Raw genomic sequence first — 16,017 nt, 5'->3', positions numbered from 1 at the left:
CTGCAAGTGATGCTACAACAACGTAATCTCTATGGTATCTTTTGAACGCTGAAGCACTCCAATCCCCTCTCCATGCTTGAAGCAATCAGTTTGTTCCAGGAATGCCCACAGACTCCATGGGGACCTGCGGAGACACAGCCCTTCTGCAAAACAGCCCTGCGTGTGTGTGGAAAAAGCCGATCAAGGAAAAACAGCCCCACTTTATCCTCTCATATTTCTTCCAACAAGAAAAAAGCTCATAGCTAGAGTCCAAATCCTTCAGGACCACTTGGTTTTGGACAGACTCTAATACATGAGTGCCTGGAACCAGCCAACAGCAGCAGGTCAGGCTGACAGCAAGATAAAAGCTACCCTGGATCAGAAAATGAAATCCAAAAAGCCAGCTGGAAATGGCAGCCTGAGGGGGAAGACGACTCCCCGTACTCAGGATAGCTGGCTCAAGTCATCTTTCATCCTGTGCTACCACAGTGCTCTCAAAACCTGTTGGCTATTAATCACAGCACATATTTTGTGGCCATGGAAATGCTACAGTACGTTGCTTTGCAAATGCACAGCAGAGCTGCTGCTCTAGCAAAGCAGTTTCAGGCCATCATATACATAAAATCCCAATACAGGGGACGTTTTTATGACTAGAGGAGCCACAAAAGAGGAAACCCGGCTTGGCAAAAATCATTCCTCTGTGAATTTCTGTCTTTAACATTTAAATGGACAAGTACAGAGGCTCAGCGGGGGCTACGGGATTCTAGGCCACAGAAGCACACAAGCCCCAACAGGAAAATGAAGGGGGATATCAACAAAGCCACCTGGGTACACACAGGATGACCAGGTGGAGTTGCAGTCCAGACCTGGCACTTGTACCCCATGCTGCTGAGTTCATGGCTGGACAGGAGGGCCCATCTCTTCTTACAGAGGGCACCCACAGTTCTTGCATAACCAACTCAGGCAGAGCCGTGGTATTATTTATTCCATGGCCAGATCCTACCAACCTTTACTCACACCGAGCTGAAACCTCATGCCCTGAGAAGGCCTGTGGACAGGAATACCAAGGAGGAGGGCATTAATCAGTGGAAGGTGATGTAATCTGGCCCCTGGGTGAATGCCAAAGGGGCTACTTGCCTTGGATTCTGCAGCAAGTACAAGGATGAATGAATGCTCAATCATGCTGCATCTCTTCTTAGAGAAAACATGGATGTTGATGGAAAAAAAAACACCCTGACAGCTAAGAACTGCTGAAATCCAGGAACGAGGCCGTACAGTTGATCTTCCATTGCTCATTCACCGTACACAAGCCCCCTAATAGGAGTCTAAAATATAGTAAGCCTCCTTCTCCTATCTCTTCTAGTGCTTTGCCCCCTTTCTCTCCCAGATGCATGCGGCTGTTGGTCTGCGGTTCTGCAGACAGGGATCACTTTGATTGTTTTGTATTACACATTCTCACTGCTTATTATTCCCATTTCACAGCAGAAGGAACTGAGACACCGGGCTTCAGCACCTTATAAAGTGGAAATAGTATTCATCGGCATCCCGCCAGGTTCCCTACCACTCTGCTTTTACCTTTTCACTTACTATCCACAAATAACTCTTGAAAGCCTGACACCGAAATAGGTTTCTTTACTAACTGATATTTTTCCCTCCTTTACGCACAGGCTGATGTGCTGCTGTCAAGGGGGTGGAGTGTGTAAGATTTATTTTAAAATCGTTAGACAGAAACAATCCATCAAACAAATAGCCTGGGATTCCAGGCAAGCGTAGGACAAAGATAAAAAACGCCACTTGCATTCTGGGGTTGTTCGAACAGGACTGTTAGAGGTTATAGAGACAGTCTGACCTCGGTGGTGCTGCAGACACATTATGCTGGTCAGATGTGGAAGGCAGACCCTAAATGGAAAGTATCCCAGATTCTCTTAGCACTCTTAGAACAAATGTTCACCTAGCTTGCAGCCCTGGCGTGCAAATGCAAAAAGCCTGAACATTATATACATACTAATTTAACATGCGCATGCTTGGATATCTAAATGGTTAATGGCACTTACCGTTACTGTGACTGCACATGATGTTACAGTAATCACTCTGACATAACATGCATGAATATCCAAGGCATTTATTTGTATGATTTGAGCACCTCACAGACTTTACCAGTTTGAGCCTCAGAACCACCCTGCCTCCCTGGGTTGATATATCCCCCCATTTCACAGATGGAGAGACCAAGGCGCAGAAAGCCCAAGCGACATAGCTCATTCCACCTACCAGGAATCAAGGTGACCCCACCCTGCTCAGACCCTTGAAAAACCACTGCCTCTGTAACATGTCTTCACCTGAGGCTCAAGACTAAGCAACAAGGAGGAAAAGGACCCACCCACCTTTTGTATTCATGGGTTTTCCAGGGATTTGGGCCACTGAAATAGGACCTCACTTAGACACTAATGACTGGAGCAGGATCTGGCCCTGGATGACCTGCACAAGGGAAAGCAGGAAGCCTACAGCAAAGCAGGGAATTGAACCCCAGTCTCCCAAGTCTTGGGTTAGGACTGACTGGAGCATCTTTCTTCTAGCTGATGTAGACCTCCACGGGCTTTCTGTTGGGGTGGGAGGGTTCAGGCAAGAGAGATGTGCATGCAGACTGGGGTTTCCAACATATGGCCTGTGGAGCTGTTTTATCCAAGCCGGGGGGCTCCCATAAAAGGCCAGAAATTCAGGGGTGGGGTGAGTGGAGAGAGGATCTGCCACCAAATCCCCAGCGGGCTTGCATGTCAATGGCAGGGGGGGTGAGTGACAGCTGTGAACCCCCACACTGTCGGGCCTGGATCTGGCCTGAGGGGCTCCCTACGGCATCCCGCGAGGAACTCTGCAGTCCAGACCCAGCTTGGCAGTGCAGGTGAATCCAGCACACCAGAAGCAGACAATCCTTTAGCTAGAGAAGGTTACTGTGCCTTGCTGCCTTTGAGGTCCTAGGAGTACTTTCTAGAGGATCTTCTTGAAAGCAGCTACACAAAAGAGATGTGGAACTGGTGTCTGGATGGGAGGCGCTGCGCTACTTTAAGATGACAAGGCGCCGAACTGTGTCAGAGCAGACACCAGGCCGAGTTACCTGACCCACTTTCAGAGGCCTGTTGTGTGCATCACTATGATGCTTTCCTGCTGCAGCTCTAAATTTAGCTGTCAAACAGGTGCGCTGTTACACATACGCACAAAGAATGTTATACTCATGACAATCAAAATCCCGGGGTGTTTGTTACGAGTTAGTCAAGATGATAGATGTCACACACTCATAACAAGTGTTACCGCATCGTTTAAACATTCGCTGCCTCGGTGGGAAGCGCCACAAATCTTGGACGGTTTGCCTAGTCACTCAGATAAAATAACCAGTCATTTCTATGGGAAAAATCTTCGTCCCTGTCATAAGCGGCGTGAAATGAAGACAGTTACCGCTGCCTGGGATGTAGCCTGATTAAGAATAATGTCCTATTCTCTCCCAGCACACAAAAAAAATGGCAATTGCATTGGGCCTCCCACTGGGAGATACTGTCAAAACAGAGAGGGAAAGATGGAGCTGAGCCCCTGGCACCAGCCAAAAATTTAGCCTCTCCGTAAAAGGTCTCTGTCACTCTACGGGCTCACAAAGTATCTTTGTTCCTTTATGAGATTTAACATCCACTATGTGAATAATCATCACAATTGTAGGCTGGCTTCCAGAAGAGGATCTAAAAGCACTTGCCAAAAGGTATGCAAGAGAAACACTAGAGCTGAGATCCCTAAAAGAGCCCCAGGGGTTTCCATTGTTACCAAGAGAGCAGAAGGCATTGTGAGAGCATCTAGTCTGACGTCAGGCATCGCCGTTCCACCCAGTTGCCCTGTACTGATCCCAGTAATAGTTGCCTAGAGCAGGGACTGGCAACCTTTTAGGAGCAGAGGGCCGAAATAAGGAAGCTTGGTCCAAGGCCAGCTACCACTTGCAACCTAACTGTTCCTCACTCTGTTTTTCTCTTGATTAAGGAGCTCTTCAGCACCAAGTACTTTCCCTCCAGGGAGGTACTTATATGCTGTAATCAAGTCACCTCTCAATCTTCTTACTGATAAGCTAAGCAGATTGCGCTCTTCAGACCTCCCGCTGTGAGACTTTAGCACCATCTCTCAACTCCAGTCCCGGGGCTCTTTTCCACACCCTCCTTGATGCTTCCAGCTTCCTTTTTAAGATGCACAGGCAAGAGCAAGACAAGGCAGCTTCCACCAATGTCACCTAGACAGGTAAAGCTCCTCCCTGCTGCCCTGGTTCTACATCCAAGGACTGCACTTGTCCTTGTTGCTGCCGTGTGGTCCTGTTGCTGGGCTGTCTGTCCACTGTGACCTCCCACGTCCTTCTCAAAGTCACTGCTTGCCAGGACATGGTCCCCCAGTCTGTAAAAAGGTCTGAGCACCTTGTTCCCAGACACAATTGCTTTTGGCTGCGTTCACACATTTGGGTTGAACAGGTCTAGATTGCTCCATCTAACTGCCTCGGCAGCACCATTACTGGTCACTCAGCCCATGTCTGCGTCACCTGTGGTTTCACTGGCAGGGATCTGACGTTTTTTTTCCATATGACAGATGAGAATACTGCAGTGTCAGGCCTAGCGCCAATTCCTGTGGAAACTCGCCCGTTCAGTGACAGCTCCCATTGACGACTCCCTTCTGAGAACCATTAGCTTGCTGGGTCTTAAAGTGCGTTACGCATGCTGCGCTGATGCTGTATACAGCTAACGTCAGAATCGGTTGCCCCTGCAGTACTAAGTCAGCCCCCTTGCAAAACCTATTACATCTGCGGTTGCCTTTATTGCCCAAGCTTGCAATCTCATCAGAGAAGGAATCATGTTTGACGAGGCCTGTGTTCCATCAAACCTGGCCGACTAGAACTGCACCACATTTCTAGCTTTTAATATCCAAATCCTGGCTCTTCCATTACTATGCAAGGCGAACAATTATTCTTGTTACCTCTAAAAAGAATCTTGCTCATCTCTCTCAACTCCCAGCCCCATGTTCTCACCACTGGATGTGGCCAACATCCCCTTATAAAAATCCAGGAGAGACTAGGGCTAAGCCTGAGGATGAAACTTGGCAAATGCTACAGGGGACGCGTTAGCACCCTTGCTTTTTTACCTTGGACACTGACTCAGTTTGGAATCACAATACATAGCAGACCATTTCATAATGGCCAGCAACAGGAAATAAACTAGAGGTAACAGATGACGAGAAAGAAAAACCCCCATATGAAAACAGGGGTGCTCATCAGGATCTGGGGGAACGTCTGTTCACCAGAGTGCCCCAAGGGATGACAAGATTGAACAGTCACAAACTCCGCCGCGACCGATTCAGGCTGGACATAAGAAAGAACTTCTTTACTGTCCGAGCCCCCAAGGTTTGGAACAGACTGCTGCCGAAGACGGTTCAGGCACCCACTTTGAGCACCTTCAAGACACATTTGGATGCTTATCTTGCTGGGATCCTATGATCCCTGCTGACTTCCTGCCCCTGGGGCAGGGGGCTGGACTCAATGATCCTCTGGGGTCCCTTCCAGCCCAAATGTCTATGAAATATCCAAGCTTATTCCAACAGCACAACTCTGTGACCACCTAATGGGCGTAGGTTTTAACTGGGATGGCAGAACAAGGAGGAGTAGCTGTGGATGGAGGGTAGTTATGATGGGCCAAATTCATCCTTGGTGCATCTTCTGTGTCCTCAGCAGAGGTACACCAAGCCAAGATAGGTCCCCTTGAGCTCTACAGCATATGCTACAAAAGGTTCTCTCTCTCCCATGTCTTTCTTGCCTCATTTTCAAATGCATCTAGTTCCAAAGAAACCTGTCTTGTGTTTGCACAGCTGGTCGCTTGCAGGAATGAATGCATATCACACACAACTGGGCTCTAGCGCTGAAAGAAAGTGGCTAGCTGCCACCTGGCTGCTGTCACGAAAGCACATGCTGCCTACAGGGCTTGAAATGTTGAAGGGCTAGGGACTGAGCCTGAAGATAAAACCTGGCTCCAATGAAGCAAATAAAACAGGGATTTCATCCCAAGTCTTCCCTTCAACGCCCTGTGCAACAAGGGTGGAAAGCCCAAGCCAACGTCTGCAAGATACTGCACAGGAAGAAGTTCAGTGGGGCACGCAAATTAGCTCACCCAAAACGAACTGGTACCTCCAGTCCTAAGGCAACCTGTCTCCCCCTAGCCAGCATTTCAACACAACTGGAGAGGGTTGGTCAACATTTCTCGTTACTTATTGCGTGCAGACAGCACGTGCTTGGCAATGCGCAAAGAAACAATGTCCTTGCAAGGAGAGCCTTACAAGCCAGGCCAAACACAGACTAAATAATCCAGACACTGGCTGCAGGGGCACAAATCAGAGAGATCGGGAGAGAGAAACTGGGTAAGGGAGGCCTCAGATGCCTGCAGGTGGGCCGTAGCATGAGGAGGGAGACTGGCAGCATGGAAAAAGCCAGACAAGACTGGCTGCGAGGATTCAAAGAATGGGCCTGGAAAGAGCACAGAAGGAGGCCGTCTTATAAAGGGAACTTGCTTTTTTCAGTTTTGCTGGTTTATATAAAGGGAAACCCAGAAATGGAGCTGCTGGGGAGAAGCCCAGAGCAGGCATCAGCACTGCACACATTTAGTCCAGCTCCAGTAAAACCTCCAGGACCCCTGGCTGTACGTGTTAGGCAGGACTTCTCTGAGCTGGAGTTTCAGGCTGGAATCTGCAAAGAAACCTAAAACCCCACTGAAGGGGATAGGAGCTGGTTGCTTCCGACAGAGAGTTTTCACAGAGACCTCAGTGTTCGGTTACTAGAGGTGGGTGTACTATAGAAAACATGCAGGTAAATCATGCTTCCACAGTCCAGGCTGCAATCAAATGCGGGAGCTTTTGTGACTGGACGGAAGTGCTCCGAAATAAGTAGAGACTATCTCAGCCCCGTTTCCTGGCTGCACTGAGGAAGCAGCACATCTGCACAGGATGCATCCCGGAGCTGCATTAGCAGCAGGAGAAGCACGCGACCTGCTGGCCAGTGGTAGACGGCAGCAGCCCATCCTGGAGAAACATCCAATTCTCTCACCCTGCCACAGGACCCCAGATGAGCACAGCTCACAGCTCCATCTGGCTCCTCTTAACAGATCCATGCACAGGTGATCAGACACAAGGACCCTCCACATTTTGCTTGCAGTGCCACCTCCTGGGGAAGGCAAAGCTGTTCGAGAAAACACTGCAGTTTCTCTGTCGTGGCCAAGTTCTCACTACACAAAAGCAATGGTAGTTTTTTTGCTACCCCTCAATACACAAGGATGCCAACAGTCAGAAATCCAAGGCCTCCTGAATGCTAACCAACATTCTCAAAAGAGGGCTGTTATTCTTTCCCTTTTATGCATGTTTTTCTCATTTCCCAGTAGACCAGATTCTGATTGTTTTTTCTTTGCTACTGATGCCAGGTAAAGGATCCGAGGTAAAATGCCCCTGTTACAGCCAATTTAGAACTCCAAATGCCAGAGTCATGAGTCACAGCAGCACTCAGAGAGAAAAAATGAACAAAGTCTGTGCAAGAATTTCAAAAGAAGCTGGAGATTTTGAGCATGTTAATTTTTTTGGAAGCCAAACCCAAGTTGCTTTAAAGAGGCCTGATTTTTTTCTTGGAAAAAAAAAAAATGCTGAGCACCCTCCAGGCCCCTTTAAGGATCTCTGCATGGGTAAAAAAAAAAATTAAAAAAAATCACTAAATCATGAGCAAAATATTCTACTTTTGAGGCCAATTTGCTTCCCAAAGAGACAGCTTGACAGCAATGGAACTAGGTCACTTTGCAGCCTTCTGAGACTTTGCCTCTGGAGGGCAAAAAGAGCAATCGCGTGGTTCAAGGCTTGTAGTCAGCTGCCTGGGTTTGCTGCTCTGAAGTCTGGCCATGCGAGACTTATGACACAGGGAGAGCAATAATTCTTGCCTACCTCATCAGGGTGTCATGAAGCTTACATCCTCTAATGCCGGTAAAGCACTTTGTGATCAGAGGATGGATTGCGCTGTCAGAGCTACAAGGCCGAAACGATCGGTAAGGACACAGTAGCTCAGTGCATATATCCTGGCCAGCATCCCTGAGTACTCGCTGAGGCCCAAAGCAGAAATCGGCTGCTCTCTGCCAGGCTGCAGGGCATGGTGGAGGGCACGCTGGCACGGCTGAGCCTTTCATTGACTGTTTGCTTCTTGTATTCACACAATTGGGATTGTCAACACACCCCTGGCAGACACAGCAGGCGTTTTACCTGAACCAGCTCCTCGTGAAGGGCCCCTGCATTTTAGGTTTTAATATTATGGTGATAATGCAGCAGAAAGCACTGAATAATATTTATTTCCTCTTCCCGCCTCCTGCTGTCTCCACAATTCCCAGCCTCTCCAGAGCCTTCCCCAGCTCTCCTTCCACATGGACGACCCCTCACTCCTTGCGTGCTGGGCTACAGAAACAGCTCTGCTTCAGCAGCCTTCCAAAAATTATGTCCACCATCCCCAAACTCCCCGAGCTGTACTGTGTGGGGCCTCTCCTCGTGCGAGTCAGCCCACTGAAGTTAACGCACGTTTTTTTAAAGGATAGAAGACCAGGCGCTTAATATTATGAATGACCCAGGACCGAGACTGCCTTTTCTTTGTACAGCACGGAGCTGTACACACTGTCAGCGCTCCATAAGTAAGAGGCTAGGTCATGTATTCCCAGGCTCCTGGCCACACTGCAAGCCAGCACCTCAAAGCATGGAACTAGCCTGCTCCTATAGACAGGCCCCGCAAACCTTCCTCAGTACATTTCCCTTGGAAGCAGCCCTTTCCACCATAATTTGGCTGGGAACACGAGGTGAGGCGATGCAATCGCCACAACTACCATAGCAGCAGCAAGCAGAGAGAGGTCCTTGCTTGCATCCTGCAGCATTCAGCAGACTTGATTTTGCTTAATCAGTTCAAACCCCAGGAATTCTGTTCATTTGACTTGCAAGTGCAAAGTCAGTGCAGCTGCTCTGAATCTCTAGGAAGTTGGGCTGGAAGTGATTTGCAGAAGTTACCTAGCCCAGTGGGAGCCAACTTTTTGGGCAGGTGGGCACAGATTAGCTCCCCAAGTGCAGGCTGGCCACCCCTTTGCTCCAAGGCAGGATCAGCTCTACCCAAACCATTCCTGACAAGGGTTCGTGCAACCTGTTCTTAAATCCTCCCGTGACAGATTCCACACCGTGCCTCAGGGATCTCCCCCTGCTCCACTAGCTTCAAAGCGGAAAAGTCTGTCCCAGCATCTGATAGAAATCTCCCCTGCTGCAATTCATGGCCCTGGCTCCTTGTGCTTTCCCCAGCTGACAAGCAGAATAGTTCGCAACCTTCCTCTTGGCGGTAACCTCTGATATACTTGAAGACTCTTATCGCATCTCCCCTCGATCTTTTCTTCTCTAGACAAAACAAACACAGTTCTTTCAATCTTTCCTCATTAGTCATATTTCTGATCGCTTCTCTGGCCTTCTGCTGCATTCTTTCCAGCGGGTCCACATTGGCTTTTGAAGGGTGGTGCTCAAACCTGGGCAGAGGCCTTCAAGCTGAGGCCTTACCAGTGCTGCATAGAGTGAAAAGATTGTTTCACAAAGCAACCTTTTCACAAATGGACTTTGAAACCCAGGGGAACCACAGCATCCCTTACCTCCCCTGTGCAAGATGAAGTTTCTTTCCTACCTGGAGAACTTTTACAGTCTTTGAACTCTCCTCTGCCTGAAGAAGGGTGTTTGGACCCAAAAGCTTGAAAAAAAAGACATTTTTTTGCTACTATTTAGTTGGTCTAATAAAAGATATCGCCTCTAGTACATGAGTTTTGTCTGCTTCTGTTTTTTAGATCAACACAGCTATAAGCTATATCCCTGAATGATTGCTTCATGAAGTCTTGTTTGTATGCCCCACTATGGTGTTTGCTTTTTTGATGGTAGCATGACATGGTTGACTCATGTTCAGTTTGCCATTCACTAGACTCCCCAGAACCTTATCTGCAAAACTGCTCCCTAGCCAGGCACTCTCTATTTTGTATCTGTGTGGTTAATTCTGCCTACTTAAGCACAGTAATTTGCACTTGTCTTTATTGAGCCACATCCTATTTATTTCGGACCATTTCTCTAATTTGTCAAGATTGTTTTCAATTCTAGTCCTATCCCCCAAAGTGCTGGCTGAACCTACCAGTTTGATATCAGCTGAAAATGTTAACAAGCAGACTCCGTCCTTTGAACCAAATCATTAATGAAACCACAGAACAGCAGTAAACCCAATGGAGAGCCCTGAGGAACACCAGTTGCAACATCCTTCCAGCTTCAAACTGAGCCGTCAATAACTCTTCTGAGTTCAGTACAACCGGTAGGAAAACAGCAACCGCATCTCAGCTGTATTTCCCTAGCTTGCTTATGAGAACACTGTGTGATATCATGTCAAAAAGCCTTACTAAAGTCCAGATGTATCACACCAATACTTTTCTATCCTCTTATACTATCATAGAAGAAAATGAGTTTGGTTTGACATGACTTGTACTTGAGAAACCCACGTGGGAGGCAATTTATCGTTCTGTTATCTTCTGCATGTTTACAAACAGATAGTTCCAGTATATTTCCAGGAACTGCAGTTAGGCTGACCCATCTATAATTCTCCAGGTCTTTCTTTTCTGCCCTTTTCAAAAATAGGCGGTGTGTTTCCCCCCCTCTGGTCTTCTGAAACTTCACCAATTCTCCATGAATTCTCACAGACTAAGGGCCCTGTGATTGCTTCAGCCCATTCCCTAAGCACTCTATGGCAAATTTCACCAGGCCTAACTCATTTGAAAATCATCTAAGTAGTCTCTAACCCATTCCTTTTTAATTCTAGCCTGAGTTCTTACTCCCTTATTGCTGAGGCTAATTATGTTATTAGCCATCTGATCACAGTTAACCTTTTCATGAAGACTGAAGCAAAAAAGGCATTAAACTCTTCAGCCTTCTCAGCTGTGATTAGCTTTTCCTCCCCTTTCAGGAACAGACCAATTCTTTTCATAGACACTCTCATATTGCTAACGTACTTAAAAATGATGCTTTTGTTACCTATGTCCCTTACAGTTGTACATCATTTTGGATCCTGGCCTTTCTGACTGTGATCCTACATGCTGGTGCTATGCTTTTTTCCTCCTCTTTAGTAATCTGACGTAGAAAAGATGGAAAATACTGATTCCCTCCTGAGTTTCAGGTCATTGAAAGGCTCATGATTTAGCTAAGTTGCTCATGATTTAGCTAAGTTGCTCCTAAGAGAGGGAGAGTACAAGCACTGTGGACACCCGGGCACCAGTGAGAACAGCCGACTCCATGCTGGCAGGGGGACACATTTCAAGCAAAGCCCCCTCAGTCATAAGGTTAAAGGAGGCAGGAGGGGTTTCAGGATGATTCTTGTTGTCCTAAGGAGGCCCTTGGCTATGCAGCTCTTTGCAGGTCTCCCTGCTGCTACTTGGCAAGGGCGTGTTGAAAGCTGACACGGGCCAGAGAGGAACAACAAGGCTGCACATGTCTGGCAAGCACCTACCTCGCTTGCTTCCTAATTTTGTTTGTTCACACAACTCTACACATCCACCCTGGGCAGGATAAGCCCTGCAAGAGGAAGCGCTCAGCTTGCCTCAGTGGTTCCATCCCAAAGCCCCCCTGAACTCCAAATGCACGCGGAGAGGAGAAAGAGCATGATGTGTCCTCTGAGCTTGTACAGGGAAAGAGACACACCACCTGTCAGGTGAGCTCCTTAGAGGCAGAACAGCTGCTCAGAACCAGGCCAGACACCATTGCTGCCTGAGCAGGCATCAAGCCTAAAAATAACTCACATAGCAAAAGGTCTCTGGGATGGGAAAGAGATGCAGAGCTTACCACGTTCCAGAAAAGTGGGTTAAAAAAAATGCACAGGACAGCAGCGGTGAAGGTGCAGTCAGTCACTTTGACGTAGCCAAGGAGCCAGGTCATGGCGGAAGTCTCGACCTGCAAGGAAGGTCACAAAATTAGCGGGACGTGCGCCTGCCTGGACAGCACTAGCCAGCACCTAGAGGACTGAAGGCAGCACGGGTCGTTAAGTGTTCAGCAAGAGGCTACATCAGATTTGGTGATGCTACTGCAGTATAATCAGCCTATGTGCAACCCTCCAGCCCTAACAGCAGCAGTTCAGGGTCTGTTGGGTGCTCACAGCCAAAGCAAAGCTAACCGGGGCCAACACCTGGATCGGATATCTCCTATAGGCATTCTTGTGCATGTCCCACAGCATAAGTCAGGAGGGGAACCTCAGGTTCAGGATCCACAGGGGGTGCTGTGCTGTGCTCAACTTCTGGATGAGACTACATTGAAGGTCAAAGAAATCAATGCCCTGCTGGAATCTAACTCACGATTTCACACTGTGCAAAACTAGCCCCTCTCCAGGACATCGGCCAGATACAGGACAATTCTTCACCTCCTGTCCTAAACTGCCAAATAGCTCTCACATTTACCTCCAAATGGCTGCACTGCAGTGGAAGGTGAATCCTTTAGCTGCCCCAGAAAGGTGCTGTGAGAGCTTGTGAAGCATTTTGCAGCTTTTAGGATATAAAGTACAAAGTATTACCCCAGCTGCCTCCAGCCTGGTCACACATTCCCTGATTCTGAAGTGCTGAGTGCTTCCATATCATCAGCTTTACTTGGGGAGCTCAGACCCTCTAGAGACCTGGGATTTAACCCGTTCCAGCCCGCAGATTCCTATCAGCCGTGACAAAGGGGCAGAGTATAGCAGAGTGCTATTAAGGTAGGTACCACAATACTGGGGAAGCTGGGAAAATCCACATCTGTTTCAGAGGCAAATAATAACAATGGTGTTTCAGCTCACACTTAGAGGGGAAGGATCAGGGTACAGCTAACAGCACTGTACCAGGACCCCAGCTCTGTCCCTATACAACCTGGATGGCACACACCAAAGCACCCCTCAGGTTCTCCTTCTGTAAAGTGGGAACAATACTAATGTACCTCCCCGGGGTACTGGGAAGGGAAATTCACCCCTGTTTGTAAGTAGAGCTAATCAGAATAAATGTTAACGTACTTTGTTTTTTTGAACCATGCCCATCCCAAACAGCAGCCTCTCTTCAGGGAGAGAAATTTTTCATTGCAAATTATCAACATCATAAGCATTTTCTGTAAAAAAAAGCCAGGTTGCCACCCCTTCCCCCCCAAAACGGGTATTGAGTGCATAGGAAGTTGCTGTGTGCCAACAGCAAAACCCTGCAAAAACCGTGTTGGAAAAAACAACATTCCACTCCCATTTGGATCAAATTAAAATGTTTTTTAACCTAAACCCCCCTCGAAATGTCAAAGGCTTCTGCTTTTCAAGCGGGCGCATTTGGAAGATTTCAGAGATGGTGGTGCTGGGAGGGGTCCAATCTGAATTAAAAACCCAGGAGCTCAGGTTGGGGTCAGTTCCCAGAGCAACCTGAAATGATCCTGGCACATGGTGATATTGATATTTCAGTGTGAGGGAGTAATGAGGCTTCTTGCCTAAAAAGCACATCGGGCATTAGCGTGAAATCATCTCATCTCACATGCCCGGAAAAAAGGGAATTTGAGCTCCCAGCTTCCTCACGGGCCCTCGGAAATCATGGGCCGCGCATAGCAATTTGTGAAGAAATGAGCCGTTAAATCAGAGGCTGTTTATTTACAGCGAAACCCCCGTCCTGAGATGCAAAAGCGCCGCCCCGAATGGCATTGGGAATCCGTTCCCTTGCTGTGCTTCTACAATTCTGGCTGCTCTCCTGCAGTTCTGGTTGTAAAGCTCCCGCTGCGAGCTGCCACATAGGGCGTTTTTCCTAGAACAGAAGGCAAAACGCCTCATGGCCACGGCAAAAGCCAGGGGGAGGTCATGGGGGCTCACTCGTGAAAAGCATTTACAAGTGCTTGGCACTGGGAAGGAGCTCCAAGAACAGCACACACGTGGCCTGACTCTGACAGAGCTCCCACGGCAAGGCTGGAGCCACGCGGGATCCCAAGAGGGCCCCGATCCCCAGTCCCTCACTCTCCGATCCAACCACACACACCTCTTCCCCTCGCCTTGGCTCATAGTTCACGTCCTCCATATGCCAAGTCCATCTCACCCTCCAGGTCCCCACCTTACACAAAGGTTATGGCTACAGCCATCGTCCCCTGTCTTCCAACCCCTGGCACTAACTCTGGCCTCAAGTTCAAAGAGCTCATTCTCCTCCCCCCCGGCATCTGCTCTGCTACATGGCCACCTGCTCCTCTTACTTCCATCCAACTGCCCTAGACCTCCGTTCACATTACTCTTCCAAGAACCGAGCTGCCCATTACCAAGTCCCCACTTCACTCAAAGACAAGCATCATCAGCTGCAAACAACACACTAAGTATCCAGCGCACAACACGTCCAGACTGCCTGGCCCGTGTCTAATGTGCGTGTTGTGTAGCAAGGTCTGTTTCTGCTTTTCTCCAGCATGGAGCACGCTGTCAGTGGTTGAGGAACAAAAGCCCCTCTTGCCAACCTACTCATTCATTGGCGGAAGCCCCATTAAACACGGCGCTGACTTTCTTTTCTCCTTCTGAACCGCCACGGTCTCAGTCACGGGCACGCAGCAGATTGGGCTGTGATCGGTTGTGCTTTTACGGGCAAGAGGGGAGCCTTTCAGGACAATCTGTCTATCCAAGGGGCTCAGGATGTCATGTAATTAAACGCAGCACAGCACACTCGAACCTTGGCTCCCCAACAGTCATTATGTAACTGCAGATGTACAAGACGAGGACTCCTTGCAGCAAAACAGCTGTTTACTTGCCGCCCAGAGCTAGCACAAGAAACCGACCAGGGGTGGAGAGACAAAGGGATAGAAAAGCTATATTGGCACATACTATAGCAGGGCTCAAAGGCATGGGGAGCTGAACTTTGATGTCCCAGGCACTGGTGAAACAAGGCCCGGTTCTGCAATCAACTGCCCAGTGGGCAAAGGTACCTGCAGTGCTACAGAGCACAGGCCATCCACGGGCAACCCACTGTAAGATGGGGGGCTTCGGAGACAGGCATGGTCCCGGCCTCTGATAAATGTACTAAAAAGAGCAAGGGAAGAGGGAGAGGGTCACATCTTTATACGAGGGGCTGTTACAAATAATGAACTATTCCCTACAACTATTCTTGTCACTTCATGCTGGCATCAAGGCTGGTACCCACCACGCTTCCAGGCTCTAGAAAACAAGGCCAATTAAATGGAAAGGATTTGTAAGTGCCTGAGGGGGGTACACTCTCCAAGGGGAAAATTTCATAGACGTTATAGATTTCATAGACATTAGGGGCTGGAAGGGACCTCGCGAGATCATCGAGTCCATCCCAAAATGGTTCTGATGACGTTCCCAAGGGGCTGGGTTGCTCCTATATAAACCAGGAGGATCCAAGATGGATGCAGCAGGCCAAACCGAACCTACCAAGATAACTTCTCTGCACCGGCATTTAATCTGCCCTAAGATGACCAGGTAAATACTGGAACTGGAGCTCTAAAAGGTCACAAAAATAAAAGCAGGAATCTCGGGCCGCTCGTCATACAGCCAAAGGAAAATATCCCTGCTACTCACACATGCTGTCCATGGAGGGAGATGAACCAGATAAAGCCTAGAGATTTCTTCCAACCCAAATATTGATGAAAGCAGACGTACTGTGCCGGTACACGTGTGGTTGGGCTTTTATGATTCTGTTCCTCCCTACAACCGGGTAGTTGACGGCTTGCTTCCCTTCTGCAGCAATTAGGGGTTCACCCCTGCAAGGCACGGAGAGTCCTCGATACCCAGAGCACGTTGCAGCTCCCACGCACGACAAGGCCTTTGAACAGCTAAGAAAACAGGCTTCTCCCCCGGCCTTCCCCCCACACCCTGTGATCCCCACAATGAGCAAAGCAGCCAGATTTTTTTTCCAGTCAACACAAGACACCGGCATCTGCCAAAATGTGACGGGATTATTTCAGGAGAGGAATGCTCCGATCCCGCTGAAC

The 16,017-nt window shown here is 48.5% G+C and overlaps 1 protein-coding gene across 3 annotated transcripts in view; it reads right to left on the bottom strand.

The window, feature by feature from the left end:
• PEMT (phosphatidylethanolamine N-methyltransferase) overlaps window positions 1-16,017 on the bottom strand; it is an 80,459-nt gene that overhangs the window by 63,771 nt on the left and 671 nt on the right. For all 3 annotated transcript variants that reach the window (XM_025204580.1, XM_014520120.2, XM_025204579.1), the window contains one exon: window positions 11,893-12,000. In XM_025204580.1, coding sequence (XP_025060365.1) covers window positions 11,893-12,000 — 108 coding nt within the window. Of the gene's footprint in view, window positions 1-11,892; window positions 12,001-16,017 lie in introns of those variants that run through there.

The sequence above is a fragment of the Alligator sinensis genome, unplaced genomic scaffold (assembly GCF_000455745.1).
Source record: "Alligator sinensis unplaced genomic scaffold, ASM45574v1 scaffold402_1, whole genome shotgun sequence".
Lineage (NCBI taxonomy): Eukaryota > Metazoa > Chordata > Crocodylia > Alligatoridae > Alligator > Alligator sinensis.
Note: the sequence above shows the minus strand (reverse complement) of the source record. Positions and strands in the feature narration are given on the sequence as shown.